This window comes from Microtus ochrogaster, unplaced genomic scaffold (genome assembly GCF_000317375.1).
Source record: "Microtus ochrogaster isolate Prairie Vole_2 unplaced genomic scaffold, MicOch1.0 UNK29, whole genome shotgun sequence".
NCBI lineage: Eukaryota > Metazoa > Chordata > Mammalia > Rodentia > Cricetidae > Microtus > Microtus ochrogaster.
The window spans coordinates 3,144,557-3,160,647 of record NW_004949127.1 but is presented as its reverse complement, the minus strand read 5'-3'; the positions used below and the strand labels follow the sequence as shown (position 1 = coordinate 3,160,647).

Below are 16,091 nucleotides of genomic sequence, written 5' to 3'. Positions count from 1 at the left end.
AGCTCCTATGTCCTCCCTAGAGCTCCTCTGTCCTCCCTACAGCTCCTCTGTCCTCCCTAGAGCTCCTCTGTCCTCCCTACGGCTCCTCTGTCCTCCCTAGAGCTCCATGTGTCCTCCCTAGAGCTCCCTGTGTCCTCCCCAGAGCTCTCTCTGTCCTCCCTAGAGCTCCCTATGTCCTCCCTTTGAGGCCTTGAGTGTTTCTGTCTCCTTCCACCTTTAACAGGGAGGCCTTCTTGGCTGAGCGTCCCTCAGTGCAGGCATCCAGTTCTCACCTAATGTCACTGTCACACTGGATTCATGACCAGGGGACAGAGGGCCCTCCCTCAAGAGCAGAGCAGGGAACATCTGCTTCGTGCCCACTTTAAATTTTGGTGAGGCAGGATATAGAGAGTTGTAGTTCTGAAAATCATGCAGATTCTTTCCCCTCCTCACATTCCATCTCTGTGGCTTCAGATAAATAAAACATGAGCTCTCATTATCTACAGAAGGACTATGGTGGCACTGGGTTCTGCCTCGTGTCAAGAGGTCGCACAGCTCCCAGGGATAAAATATTCAAGCCCCATGAAGAATGTCCGTTCTTTTCTACACTCCTCTCTGCATTAGGCAGGCATCTGTGGTTTCATGGGCTCCTGCACCCCATGGAGAAGCCTCATTGCGGACTGCCCCTGGGAGGCCAGTGTGCACTGCCCTCAGGGCTCTCCTTACATCAACTCACCAAACCTTCCAGCCACCTGAGGAAGCGGGTTCTATGACTATCTTCATTCTGTGAGTGAGCAAACTGGGGCCTGTTATGTATGTGGGATGTGTTGAAGAACACCGTCCCCAGAATGCAGAATAATGCCACCCCATCCAAGAGGACATGTTCTAAATGCCCAGAACCTTTGTTCACATCATGGCATATTGCCCTGGGGCTCTGCAGCTGGGGTTAAGGTTATGGACCTGAAATGGGAGATGATCCTGGGTGATTCGAGTCCATGAGCCCTTGAAAGCAGAACCGCTGAAGTCACAAAGATGGGCAGTTTAGGAGAGGCTGAGGCAAACCCTGCTAAAGACCTGTAGGAAGGGGAAGAGACAGGGTCCTCCCTGGAGGCTAAGGAAGGAGCAGAGCCTGCCAGTGTCTTGACTCTAGTTCAGGGTCCAGCAAGGTAACTCATTTCCATTGTTCCCTGCTGCTGAATTTGTAAAAAAATTGTTATGGAATTCATAGTAAATTGATTCAGGTTTCAGTTCCTAAAGTCTTTTCAAAGGTATTGTCTTCAAGATAGATTTTCTGAGTTGGTGTGGTGGTTTGAATAGCAATGGCCCTCATAGACTCATGTGTTTGAATGCTTGGTCCATAAGGAGTGGCACTATTAGGAGGAGTGGCCTTGTTGGAGGAAGTGTGTTACTGTGGAGGTGGGCTTTGAGGTCTCTTATGCTCAAGCTATGCCCAGTGTGGCACACAATCTCTGTCTGCTGCCTGTGGATTGAGATATAGAATCCTCAACTCTTTCTCCAGCACCATGCCTGCCTGCATGCTGTCATGTTTCCTGCCATGACAATAAGAGACGAAACCTCTGAACTGGAAGCCAGCCCTAGTTAAATGTTTTCCTTTATAAGAGTTGCCATGGTCATGGTGTCTCTTCACAGCAATAGAAACCTTAAGACAGTTGGTTTTGGAGTTTCTGGTTGTCTCTTTCTCTCTCCCTTCTTCCTTCCCTCCCTCTCTCTCTCCATTACCCTAACTGGCCTAGGACTCATATAGACCAGGCTGGTCTTGAACTCACAGAGATCCACCTACCTCTGCCTGCAGAGTGCTGGGATTAAAGGTGTGCACCATCATGCTTGGCACTTGGGAGTTTCTTAATTGGTTCTTGAATCTAATTAGAATGAATGGTACTAGCTATCCTGTTGGTTTAGTAATAAGGGATCAATGTCATGCCTAGGAGATGGCATGTCGAAACGGATGAATTTCACCAATCTGAGTTTATCTCCTATTTCTCTTTGTCAAAATGACTTACTTTAATTTTAACCTCTCTCTCTTTCTCTCTCTCTCCCCCACCCCTGTGTGTATACTTGAGTGTGGGTTCTTCCTACGGAGGTCAGGAGAGGGCACTGGATTCCTGAGCTGTTGTTTAATCAGCTGATGCAGGTGCTAGGAACTGAAGTCTTAGCAAGAGCAGTACATGCTCAAAACCACTGAGCCATTTTTCCAGCCCCACCCTTTTCCTTTCTTCAAAGCTGCGCCATTCAGAAGACTTTTTTTTTTTTTTGGAGCGGGGGGGGGGGAGTCTCACAGAAATAGGGTCTGTCAATGTTCTCTGTAGACACTTTGATCCTTGGTAGACAGTTGCCCTGATCTTGCATTTCCGTGAAGTGTTGGAGTGTGCCCTCCAGAGAAAGACAACCTTGGCTTTGAGTCCTGCCTCTCTGAATGTGTGTGTGTGTGTGTGTGTGTGTGTGTGTGTGTGTGTGTGTGTGTGTATTGACTTTGGCCAAGTTACTGAACCTCTCTCTCTGCCTCAGTTTCCTTTTCTGGGAGGCAAAGGAGACAACGGTGTCCACTCATGGGGCTGCTGCTGCAGGGATGAGGTGCAGAATGTGCATGGCTGTGCACGAGCTTTGCCTGCTCTGTCAGAGCCCTCTACGGAGCGCCCCCTTTTGCAGGGGTGAGGTGCAGAATTGCACGGCTGTGTATGGGCTTTGCCTGCTCTGTCAGAGCCCCCTACGGAGCGCCCCCCTGATGCAGGGATGAGGTGCAGAATGTGCACAGCTGTGCACAGGCCTTGCCTGCTCTGTCAGAGCCCCCTACGGAGCGCCCCCTGCTGCAGGCATGCAGTGTTGTTTGCATCTAGACAAGAGCGCAAAGGAATCTCACAAGAGAAATGTTTAATAAAAACACAGCTTTCTTCCTCCAGGTTCACAGCGCCAGATGGTGGGTGTTGAATCAGCTTTGTCAGAACTGCAGACTTAATAATCAGCATTGGGCACAGAATTACTTCAAATGATAGGTTTGGGCCCCCGCCACTGCTGATTTGAGGAGAGAAAATGAGCACTGTGTAGATTATCGTGTAAGGGATTTTATGTTCAGAACAGAGGTTTCAATTTGAGTAGTTTATTGGAAAGTCTGGGTGGGCAAAACAGCCACCACCAAGCCTGCCAAGGAGTATGATGTAAGTGAGGCTTAGGGCTGCACTCCTGTGTGGGCTGCAAAGAATACATTAACAGGTGGGTTGCACAAGGAATGGCTCTATAACTCCTTGGTCAAGCAAGACACATGGGACCAAGGGAACGTAAGCTCCTCTACTACCTTTTAGCCCACTGACACAGGTTTCTCGGAGGGATTGTGCTGGGTAGTGTCTTTCCAAATTACTCTGACCTTGAGACCCATTCAGCCTCGACTTTTGGCAGGTGTGAGGAAGCAAACTATTCTTCTGTGGCAGATGGGTCTGGGAATGCTGGGGCAGAGGGTGAGTGACTGATTCTGCCCCGTTAGCAGACACCAGGCTCCTCAGATCCCTTTTCTGCACAAGGACACTTAGCAGGGGACAGGTTCCTGGTTTGTGGTGAGGCTTTCATTTAACAGAGAGCTGGAGATATCACAGACATCCACGTCAACACGTACGTGAAGGGTGAGAGATGAGCGGGCCTGGAATGTAACTATACAATCCCTTTGTGGAAAATGTAAAACTGATGGAGACTTTTGGATATTTTTATTCATTTGGTATGTTAGTCTGATCAATCCTGAGAAGCAATTCAGATGCTGTCATTATACTTGGTGTAATACAGAAACGATGAATGGCTTGTCAAAAGCTAGGGTTTTGGGGGGTGGTGTTGAGACAGGGTCCATGTACCCCAGCACGGTCCTGAACATGTGATCTTTCTACTATCTTTCTGAGTGCTGTGATTACAGCCATGTGCCGCCACACCCAGCTCAAAGAATAGTCTTAATAGAATCATAACCTTTGTAAAAACTAAAGAAAAGAACACAAAAACCAAGAAAAAAAAGCACCTAATCTACTACATCTGAAAATTGAACTTTGATTACTTAGATGTTCAATAGATTTAACCCATCACTCCTAGAGCTCCTGGTGATGCGGGGACAAGATTCCAAACTAATATAAAATTGATCATTCCCCTAATGGAACAGTGCCACTTAACTGTAACTTATTAAAGACTTATTTTATGCTATCTTATAAATATCTAAAAGTAGTTACACTTTCCTGTGTGGAATTTATTTTGAGATAGTTTTCATTATTATAATATGGTTTTCGGAACTAAAGGTCTTTACTTTCCTCTCTGTTACCTAGGTTACAATATACATTGCACTAGGTTGAATGGGTGAGTAAATAAATGAATTTAAGAGTTAGCTTTGAGGACATTTAGCTGTGAGGTGTGGGGATGAGGGATGAAACTGGGAGGAGTTAGGGGGAGGACTGGGGGCTATGATCAAAATACGTTGTATACAAGAATACAATTCTCAAAGATTAAAAAAATGATATAAAACAATTAGCTTTAGAAAAATATCAAAATGTAATTAAATTTGGAGTATTTTTTTGTCCATCTGTAAGATTTAATAAGAAGTTCATGAACTGGGTATACCTCTCAGTACTAGAATTCTTGCCTAGGGTGTGCTGGGTCTGGTTTCAATCCTCAGTACCATGAGGAAAAAAAGAAAAGCAAAGATTTAAAAAGGAAGTTTTGTCCTTTTTAGATGTATTCTCGGGTACTAAAAACAATACAAAATACGTCATAATTAAAGCATGTAGTTTATTCCAGAAAAGAAGGCTTGATGCATCTTTAATCTCCCGAGGATCCAACTCAGGCTATTAATTTTCTGCTCATAGGCTATGTCACTTTTTTGTTACTGGATGAAGCATTTGTTTTGCCTGTAGGCAAAAAGTTGTAATGTGTTGGTCAGATTTCAAGCCTGCACTACCATGCAATATTTAATAAAGTATAAAGAACAGAAGTAAATCAGCGATTAAAACTCCGTCTAGTGCTTAGAGTTGATTGGTGAAAGCTGTGGTAGTTAAAAGACTATGATGATGGACAAGTAAGAAAATGAACAGGGTGGGGCAAATGCAGGGTATGAAGAGCCCTACGAAGACGAACTTGAGTTGGGAAGCCAAAAGCCCAAAACTAAGGGCAGGGGCTAAGGAAGAGCTGCTAAGTGATGGGCAAGGTGAAAATGAAATCTAAGAGATTAAGAGCCTGGCTGGCAACATATCACAAACAGGCATTTCTTTAGGCAGGACATTGTTGAGTAATGGGCTAGCTGATTGGCTGATTAACCAATAATTCTCCCGTGGCAGGGCACTGCTGGAGCAGAGGACAGGTAACTAGGGAGTTATATCATAACGTGGGCTGTAAAAAAAAGCATAGCAAATAGAGAAACTAGCTTTGTAATCAGAGTTGTATCCATGAGGCTGAGTTTGCAGGGAGCTGAAAGATGATGGAGTTCTAGGTTAGAGGAAGCAGGGTACTTCCCTGGCAAAGGAACCATAGGCAAAATGGCACTGAGTTACGCGGCTGACAGGGTGATGCCTGTAGTTACCAGCATGATGTTGACCAGCAAGGAGGACAGGCTTCTTAAGACACTGCTGGCATGGCCTGAGATGATGGAAGCTTGGATGGATGCAATGGCAATGGGAATACAAGAGAGAGGTCAGGTTCAAGAGACTTTAAAACATGTAAGGATGGAGACTCGGGAATCAAGATGTGAGGAGTCATATGTCGCTCAGGTTTCCAACATGGCAGACTGACACAGAAAAGACAGGAGATGAGAAAGTTTGGGGGCACAACACTGAGTTTAGAGTCTGAGAATTTGCATTTGAGGAACCACAGAGCATTCACGAAGGGGTGAGTAATGACTGAGCAGGGAGCAAATGCAGGCTGTGAAGAGTCAGGAGAGGCCTGGGAAGAGGTAGGTATGCACTGCAAGAACACGATGCCGTGTGAACAATGGCGTCTGTGCTGAACTTGAAACAAACAAGAGGTGCCTGGGAGGAAAACTCAACTGAAGAGTTACCTCCATCAGACTGGCCCATGGGCGTGGTCTTCCTGATGAATGACTGACAGGGGAAGACTCCTCCAAGTGTGGGCAATCCCACCCCTGGGCAGGTGACCCTGGGTTGAGTAAAAAGTCAAGAGAGCCATGGGAAGCATTCCTCTTCACTTCCTACCTCTAGGTTTTTGTCTTGAAGCTCTAGCCTTAACTTCCCTTGATCATGTACTGCAAACTGTAAACCACATACACCTTCCCCCCACCCCACTAGCTTTTGGTCTTGGTGTTTATCACAGCAATAGAAACACAAACTAGAACAGAATTGTTTTAGAAGGTCTCGGTAGCACATAAGGAGTCATATGTGGTTGGCAGATGAAGAGGGGCCCGTGAAGAACCCAAAATGGAGCAGTCAGAGGAGGAAAGAAATGTAAAATATACCAAGAAAGTCAAAGAAGAGAGACATTCAAGATGCCCACATGGAGTAAACACTGCACAAAGTCCAAGAATTCTTTCTTTCTCTCTCTTTCCTTTCCTCTCAGTAATACACACACATGCACATGCACACACACACACACATGCACACACACGCGCACACACATACACGCACACACACGCACACACACATGCACACACACATACACACGCATGCACACACACACGCATACACGCACACACACACGCACACACACACATGCACACACGCACACTCACGCACACACATGCACACACACGCACACACACGCACACACACACGCACACACACATGCGCACACACTAATTGTAATGAAAAAGGAGTAGATGGGAGCTGAGGAAATGGTGGCTTGGAAGGCTACGGTATAGTTTATTCATGGTGCGTAGTATCTGAACACTTAAAAGCACAGACATTTTTCTGTGGGGTACGAGGAAGGAGCAAAGAGGGTAACAGTGGAGAACATTTGTGGGCGTCTGTGCTCCAGCGTTCAGGGTCACGTCAGAGATAGTGAGACAGACCTCTTGTCATGTTGACAGCTGTGACATGAGCCTAATGTATACCCAGGGGGCAAAGTTTACCTGTAAAACCCGTAAATGTCAACAGCTTTTAATACTAAGTTGGTAAAGCAAGATAACCTTTTTCTGCATCAGAGAACTATATCAGATACCTTTTTAAGGTCACTTCTAATCCTAAAAATGTATGAGTCCATAGGCTTCAATTCTTGAATTTACAAGTATTTTGTCAAACAAGTAAATGCTCACTTAGACAATTCCATTTCTTTCTAATACTTGTTCTTTCTAGGTTCCTCTTTTTTTCCTAATTTCAGCTGCATTCTGTAGTGAGTTATATATATATATATATATATCTACTGCTGATGCAATTCCTTCAGTAAGTATAAACTTACTGAAAACTGCCATTGTATCACATAAAACATCTCAATCAATGTCTTCAGCTGCCTATTTACCAGCTCCTTCCTTCCCTCCTCCTCCCTCCTCCTCTGTCCCTCCCCCTTTCCACACATCCCTTGGGACTGTGTCATTGCTGCTGCTTTGATCTCAATAAGCACATTTTGGCAGATGCTTCAACAGTGACTTAGCATCTCAAATCCCTCAGTACTGGTAACATGCACTTGGCTGCGTGAGTTTCCTAAGACTGTAGCCCCCTGTGGTCTAGAGAATAGACATCAGAAGCAGTAAAAGATGCAGAACCCTTACCACGTAGACCAGGAACTGCCAGCCAACAAAATAATACTGTACTGTCCTTGCTGAGATCGCCTGGGTCATGTTTGGAGCAAAATTCACCAATAAATACATTCCTGCAAATGCCAGGGTCATACCTTTGAATAAAAAAGAAAAGACAAACCAAATTGAAAAAAAAAAAAGACTAAAGATTTTTTCCCCCCTCTTTCCTGTTGGGGCAGGGTCTTGCTATGTAGTCTGAGTTGGTTTGGAACTCATTCTACCATACAGGCTAACCTTGAACTCACAATCCCTCCTATCCCAGTCTCTCAAATACTGAGATTACAGGTGTGTATTATCAGCATAGCTACCTTAAAACTCTTTTTTGACACAAACATTACCTAGAGGGAGTATTGTTTGTTAAAATTCAGGCAGTTCTTGACCCTCCATCCCAACTGGTCCCATTAAAATGCAATTTCCAAGCCATTCCTAAAGAGCACCACATCTTTAAAGGAGATGAAAATCTAACAATAGACAAGGCAGGACTTGACTCCAGACTTTGTTGTCCCATGTGAGTTCTACCCTCCCCAGGGGTTTCCCCAAACACAGAGAAGATCAAAGCAAGCACAGCTGGAGAGGTAAGGACAGATTATCTGCCTGTTCCCACACTGTGTACAAATCAGTCTACCTAAACCTCGATCATCTCAATTGAGATGGACGTGCCTGGACTGGAGGATGGGCAGCCAGTCTGTCTCAGGATGACCAGCTCCCCTCACTCATTCCTGGGTCCTGTGAGCTCGGGTGGTCTAGACTTTGAAACTCGGCAATGGGCACTTTAATCGGTTTCATGGATGGCAGTTCTGCCAGAAGTAACTGGGGCGAGAGGAACCCCACTATAGAATTCTAATAATCTGCTAGGATCTGGAACCCCAGGGGTAGCATTGTAAAGACAGATCACACCATGAACTTATCTGAGCTCATCTCTTCAGCACTGCTTAGAACCATGGAGACAAGAGGCACATGGGGAGGACAGCCAAGGAGCCGCGGCCCTTCTGAAAGGTACTAAAAACTGCGTGTTGGTACATGATTAGCAGCCTGAGAGAACTTATCTAAGCAGCCCTTTTCAGATACTTCACTTGAAAACACACCTTCTTTCACTACTGAACACATCTTTGTTGTGGATATAACTTACAAACGGCCTTGAATCCAACTGGAAGAGTCTGGTCTGTCTGTGAAATCTGGCAGCTTGAGGAATGATTTCCTAGCCCTCCTGACCACATGGTCTAGGTTTTGAACTCAGTTTTGAATAGTGTTTAATGTTACAGATGCTTGACAACAACCTATGCAGGGCCTACAAGTTTCCTGTCACTGATAAATACACGTTAGAATACATTGTGAAGACAAGATTATACACATAGTTTTTAGAGCTAGTTCTAATGAGAACTTTTAAAATGAAAAACAATATACATTATTAAAGACTTCAGTAAAAGGAAAATAATAAAAGCACACACATAAACTTGGGGGGAATACTGCCCAGTCACATTCTTCCTTTAGAAAACAAGAAGATCATTTCAAATTAGGTTTCTAGAAGGAAGGGTTTTTGTTTTTTTTTTTTTTTTTTTTGGGAGGAGCCAATACAACGGCTAGTTTATTGGAGGGAAGTTTTCCATCACATTCTGAAAAGTTAACGCAGGGCTCAGTGGGCCAGTTGGTGGGGCACCAGCTTATAATGGGTTCCACAGCTTGGGCACCGCTGAGTCTCGCCTTTATGCAGCCAAAACCAGATGACGGTACAGTTGTCCTCTTCACAGATGCAGCCCACTATCCGCTTGTTGGTGATGGACGGGACTAAATTAGGATCTTCCTTGGTGCCTGAAGCTGCCTTCGGAGGTAGCATATTGTATGGATCCAGTCCCTTCTCTGAGGCTATCATGATCTCCCTCTCCAGCCCTGTAGCCTGCTCCTCATCAGTAGGAACACCACCACCTCTAGAAGCCATGGAGCGCGTCGCAACCGCGCCATGGGGCCCGCGGGCCCTTAGGGCCTGAGCCCCCAGAGCGCCCACTCCGCGAAGTAACCTTGAAGCCATCTCGCTGGAGACAAGTAGATGCACTTCCGGGAACAGCTCGGCAAGACAGGCGGGACTTCCGGTGACTGGCGTCTGTCAATGTCCAGTGAGGAAGGGGTTTTTAAAAGATGAGTTTTCTGAACCCGATATGATAAAGTAGCATAAATCCACTGGGCACACTCTAAAGTGTTTCAGAACTTCCAAGTTTCCTTTTGTGGAGTCCAATTTTTATTGACTTTTAAGTCCCTTTGTCTAAGTTTCTCTTCTCACCTTACATGACCCAGCACCCACTAAACTTCCTGTGTTGTGATGTAATCTGGAGTTGGTGACACGTGTGTGCGGAACAAAATTCCAGAGGGTTCCGTAGGACTGACCAGCTAAAAGCCACATGTCTCTCACTTGCTGACGGCCCACCAGGCGCTCTGCCTAGAGTCTGCCACCAAGGAGCCTTCCTAGGTTTCCTTTCCCTAGGTGTGTGTGTGTGTGTGAGTGTGTGCATGTATGTTTGTGAGTATGTGTATGTGTGTGTGAGATTGTGTGTATGTGTGTGTGTGAGTGTAAGAGTGTTGTGTGTGTGTGTCAGTGTGTGTGCGTGAGTGTGTGTGAGTGTATTGTGTGAGGGAGTGTGAGTGTGTGAGTATGTGTGTGTCAGTGTGTGTGAGTATGTGTATGTGAGTATGTGAGAGTTTGTTGTTTTTTTATAAACAAGCTCATGTTATAGACACTGCTTTGCACTGATTTTTCCCTCACCCCCAGAACACTGTGCAGAAGACGCAAGGCAAACTCTTTCCTCTGGATCTTCTCAGAATTTCATTATTTGAGGAAGTCTTGCTTGTTTGACTTGATTTTCGGTGCTGTTTCACATCTGCTTCTGCACTTCTGTATCTAAAATCTTTCAAAACAGAGTCCAAATAGGATGGCTGAGGATTGACGACAAGCCCTTCCCGATCTCTTTTAATGTTTATTTCTTCATCTGTGCCTCAAACCGTTGTGAGTCAAGAGGGTGGCCCTACAGCACTTTGTTCGATCTTTCTGCTTAATCATTTCAGATTTGGACACCTCGGGATAGCTTTGTGTCTAGTAGGTGAGTGCTTGCTTGCTTTACGCCCTCTGTAGTTTTGTTGTTGTTTGTTTGTTTGTGAGACAGGCTCTTGCTAGGGGCAGGGACTGCAGGCCTGCCTGACCTTGAACTTCTGACCCTTCTGCTTTAGCCTCTTCAATGCAGGGAGGATAATCTGTGGTCTTATGACTAACTTATTTGTGGTTTTTAAACGTGACTGCCTGTCTCCTTTCAGGGTTATTCATATTTTCATAAGGGGTTGAAAGTGTTGATGTCAGTTCCTGACAGCTGATGTGTTTGTGACACCTCTTTTCTCTCCACGGCCTGAGCTGTCCGTTCCTGATGCACTTTATTTCAGTGTTGCGCTATCTCTTCTTTTGAAAGATGCAGATCTCTGACTCAGGAAACTTGTTGTTGACTTCCGTGGTCTTGTTAAGAGTCATGCAATGGAGCCCGAGGAAGCCGGCTGCACAGATGGTTTCTCAGCTGCAGCCCCAGTCAAGTCAGATTTCACTGTTACTTCCTGGACAGAAGAGCAGGCAGATTCTGCATTCCTTGGAACTCTCATCTCCACAAAGCTGTCCCATCCTTTAGACCTGGGAAGTGTGCCCCAAGAGGCCAGGCAAGGCAACTGCATGTGCTAGAAACCCAGGCAACCTGGGCCGGATGCATTTCGGGATACTGACTGCCTACCATGCATCATCTGAGCTCACCCTAAAAATTCATTTAGAATTGTATTCCTGTTAGGATAGCCCGGAGAGAATGGGGTTGTCTATAAGAAGCCTCTAATCCAACTTGACAATGGGAGGTACGGGCAGGAAGGAATTGGCTGAACTTTTGATGTTTAGGGAAGACCTCCCCCATTGATTTTTAAAACAAAACAGAAAGAAGGAAATAACTAATAAACAGAACAGAGTTGCACACAGCAGTCCTGGGCCTTCTAGTCACAGTGACCCTGAGAACTGTGGACCAGCCCAGAGATCTGGGTATCAGAGATGACATAAAAAACCTCTGGGCAGATGTGTTTGGATGTTTGGGGGTGTGGCCCATCCTCCTTCCTCATGCCCTAGCCTACAGTAATTCTATTTTCTCATTAAATGAAAGTCAGTTCTCTGGACAGGCAGATCACTTTCCTGATCTGAGACAAAAGCCTGGTGGTTTAAAACAAAGGCCTTTATGGGCCTTTTCCCCTGCCTGTAGGAAACCCAGCTGATGGACTGGCTGGCCTGCCTGCAGCATTTATAACAGTGTGGTCTGGGAAGGATACCCTCCAAAGACCTAAAAAGTAAAATAAAACACCCCTGCTCCCGCAAAACATCAAACCCAGCCCCTGAGGGGAGACTGGATTTTTGGACCCCGAGGTCTTTGTCTGTTTTGTAGAGGGTCTTTCTCTCTGTGTGCATTTTCTCTTCTCTAAGAACAGCCTTTCTTCATTGACAAAAACAAAAAAATAAACAAACAACAACAATAAACAATTTGGTTCTCTTACGAACTCACAGGTGCTGTTTCCCAGGTAACTTGATATAATATACAAACAATGAGGTCTCTTCCTATAAACATGTACAATGTATGAAGCAGGTGCATACATTGTAATCTATGCTCTTTACAATAGGGAGACCAGCTGTCCTGGAAGGGAGGAAGGTACTCTTTATAAATTCCAAACTACTTATTATTTTATAGACAAGAATAGCTAACATGAAAACAATACTGTGATCAATATTAAAATGTGATAATACTAAAAGCATTGTAGTTTAATAAAAAGGGGCTGAATGGATAAGAAAAATGTGGTACATTTACACAACAGAGTACTACACAGTGGAAAAAAATAATGACATCTTGAAATTTGTAGGCAAATGGATGGATCTAGAAAACATCATATTGAGTGAGATAACGCAGACCCAGAATGACAATTATCATATGTACTCACTTATAAGTGGCTTTTAAACATAAAGCAAAGAAAACCAGCCTACAAATCACAATCCCAGAGAACCTAGACAACAAAGAGAGCCCTAACAAAGACATACATGGGTCTAATCTACTTGGGAAGTAGAAAAAGACAGGCTCTCCTGAGTAAATATTGGGAGCATAGGGATCATGGGAGAGGGTAGAAGGGGAGGGGAGAGGAAGGGTAGTTCAATAAAAACAAATTAAAAAGAAAAAATGATAAAAGGGGCTAAGGAGATGGTGCAGTGGGTCAAGTGCCCGTTGCTCAAGGGTGAGAGCTGAATTCAAATTCCCAGCACCCACATGAAAAGCAGAGCGTTCACACCCATAACCCCCGTCTGTGGGGGACGCAGACAGGAGGATTACTGGGGCTTGCTGGCAGTCATCCTCCTGAGGCTTCTGCACTCATGCATTTACACACATGTGCACAGACCACACACGCACACCACCCACACCACCCGCCTTGTACACGCAAGTGGAATAAACCAACTCTAAATGCTTTACACGTGATTAACAATGTTTATAACAAATCCATGAGAAATGATTAGAACAGCCCTCCTCTGTCTGTGGAAATACGTCCCAAAGAGCCTGCGCCTAAAGTCTCAGAGAAACTTCCATTTATCCCGTTTATTTACCTATGATAAAGCGTAACTTACAAACAGGCACAATAAATGATGAATAACAACAACAAAATAGAACAACACATGCAATATACTTTAACAAGCTATTTAAACCTTACAAATTGCTTATTTCTACAATTTCCATTAAACATTTTTGGACTGTCGTTGACCATGAATCACAAAATCCACACGGCAAATACGTGTATATGGGCAAACTGTTTACTATTATGTAATTGTATTATTATAGCATATATTATAAATAAATCCTATAGCGTATTATACAGTGTATAATGTATAATCTTTACTACTACCTACACCTGACAGATGAAGAAGATGATTAGAGAGGGAGTAACTACTCTGCCTGGTATTTTCTAGCTAGTGGTAAGTGGACAGCTTGGTTTGGAACCCAGGCCATCTGTTTCCTTGACTCGTTCAGATGCCTAGTGACTGCATGAGGTAGGGTCCCTGAGTGGCATGCATTTACAAGTCAGTCCACCTGGGGGGAGCCCTCATGCTGTACAGGACACGTGCGGAGACCAGACAGAAGGCTCCTGGCAGAGGACCTGGACAGGTTTCAGGTTATTTTGACCTGGAATTTCCTTTAGTTGAGCATTCCAAGTGGGTGCTCCCCGGAACGGGTTTAAAGAGACTTCCGCACCATCGGAAACACTTGTGAGACATCATGTCATTTTGGGAAGAGGTGAGTTAAAGAAGCTTGGGCAGTTCTTCCCCTGGAAGCCCTCGCAGGTGCACCGATATGCTGACGTTTGTTGACTCACCCCGCAGATGACCAAGTTATCTCTAAACATGCTGGGCCATTTCTACCGCTCTGAAGTGGTGTTTTGAGTAGTGTTTTATACTTGGGAAATGCTTGACATTTAATGGTCTGGCTGTGAACTCAGACTTTGTCTCAGGAGGCTACTGGTTGGCTACCAGTCTCCTGGAGACACTGTGGAAAAGAACGAGACATGAACGGAACGGAAGGACCTGAGCCTGGAATCCAGAAGCTCCTGTCCCCCAGTTCCCTGATGTGCCGAGTAAGACAGACGTAGTCAGTTCTTCAGAGATGGCCGTCTGCTGGACAACTTAATTAAAACTCTAAACTTTAGTTTTCTAAATTTTCTGACTTCCGGGAGTCTTCGGTTTTAAAATTTTCAGCTACCTTGACTCTGAACAATTCTTTTGGGCACTGCATTATTTCTTGATTGATGAGAATCCAGGCGTTACTTTCTTGGAAATCAGAAGTCACACAATGAAGTGGATTCGTTAGTGCCAGGCGAGCAATCCAGCCCAGATTCCTCAGGCTCAATGGCAGATGCCCTCAAAGGAGTCCTGGGAAGTGTCAGGTAGTCCTGGACTCGCCGTCAGAAAGCTCCAATCTCGAGGCTGCTCAGAAGTCAAAATGGACACTCTGTCCTCTCAACTCGAATGGTACTGCGCTTGCCTGGGTCCTGATCTCAACAAATGAACCCAACCCTGCTGATCTTGGAGCAGGGGCGGAGAAGCAGGAAAATAAATGGCCGTGGTCTCACTATCAATCTGGGAAAACCGTTTGTAGGTGACTTGAAGTAATCAGGTTACTGGTCTCTGGGGAATGTGGGGAGTTTACTGTCATTTGTATTTTGATGATACCATTATGTGAACCTAAATCAGGGCGGTGTTTGCAGACTATTAGCCGTGGTGTTTTTATGATGATGGAGAAGAGGAAAACGCTGCAGCTTTGGGCTGGGTGTAGGAAGAGAGGAGGCTGGTGCTTTTTTAAAGGCAAAATAATCATTAAAATAATTTTAAATTCTTAATCCGTTAAGAATCAGAGCAGGGGCCAAAGCCTGTCAGTGAGTCAGTAACGAGGGTGACTCTTCAGACAAGGCTTTTGTGAGGTCATTTTTTTGAGGCCAGTGCTGAAAAGCTTCAGGGCCAGACAGCAACATTTGGCAACAAATTAGTTCAGCTTGTTTCCACATGGCCTCAAATCTCCATTTGTTCCATCCGGAAAAACAAACTTTCATTTGTTTGAAGCAGGGGAAAACAAATGATATTCCTTCTCACATTTTGACAATTTAATTTTTCGCACGCACATATGTTAATCTTTAAGAAAACACCACTAGCTACTCTTCCCCTCTGTTTGGTTTTAGTCCCTGAAAAGGAACAAAACAAAACAAAAAAAACCCGCATTCTTCGTTTTTAACAGAAAGAGCCACATTTTCTCCAGGCGAAAGCGATGAAGGCGTAAGGGAGGTACCCATGCGGCTGACATGCCACTGCACGAGGCCGCAGAAAGCCTTCCCTGGACTTCCCCGGTTCAAAGCTAGTTACTGCATCTCAGAGAACATAGCTTGTGGTGTTCAATGGATGACCCCCTCCCCTCTATAACACCACATTAGAGGCAAAAGCTGATCACTTTCTTAACAGTGACATCCCCCGTCAAAGAGCACTCCGTTAGAAAGGCAACGAAACCACACCAAGCCACAAACTAGAGCTGTGGGAACTTTGTCTCCTCTTGAGTGTGTGCTAGTGACTGTAGTGGTTAGGAAGGCAGTGGCTAATGCTTTGAGTACTCATTGTGTGACAAGCCCTGATCTAAGAACTTCAATACAGGGGCTGGAGAGATGGCTCAGAGGTTCAGAGCATTGCCTGCTCTTCCAAAGGTCCTGAGTTCAATTCCCAGCAACCACAATGATGGCTCACAACCATCTGTAATGGGGTCTGGTGCCCTCTTCTGGCCTGCAGGCATATACACAGACAGAATATTGTATATATAAT

The 16,091-nt window shown here is 45.0% G+C and overlaps 1 protein-coding gene and 1 pseudogene across 1 annotated transcript in view; both read right to left on the bottom strand.

Moving 5' to 3' along the window:
* Positions 1–16,091, bottom strand: part of Nipal2 (NIPA like domain containing 2) — a 90,632-nt gene that overhangs the window by 21,214 nt on the left and 53,327 nt on the right. Inside the window, exon 5 of the mRNA XM_013354117.2 lies at positions 7,673–7,794. Coding sequence (XP_013209571.1) covers positions 7,673–7,794 — 122 coding nt within the window. The remainder of the gene's footprint in view (positions 1–7,672; positions 7,795–16,091) is intronic.
* Positions 9,248–9,755, bottom strand: LOC101990963 (annotated as a pseudogene).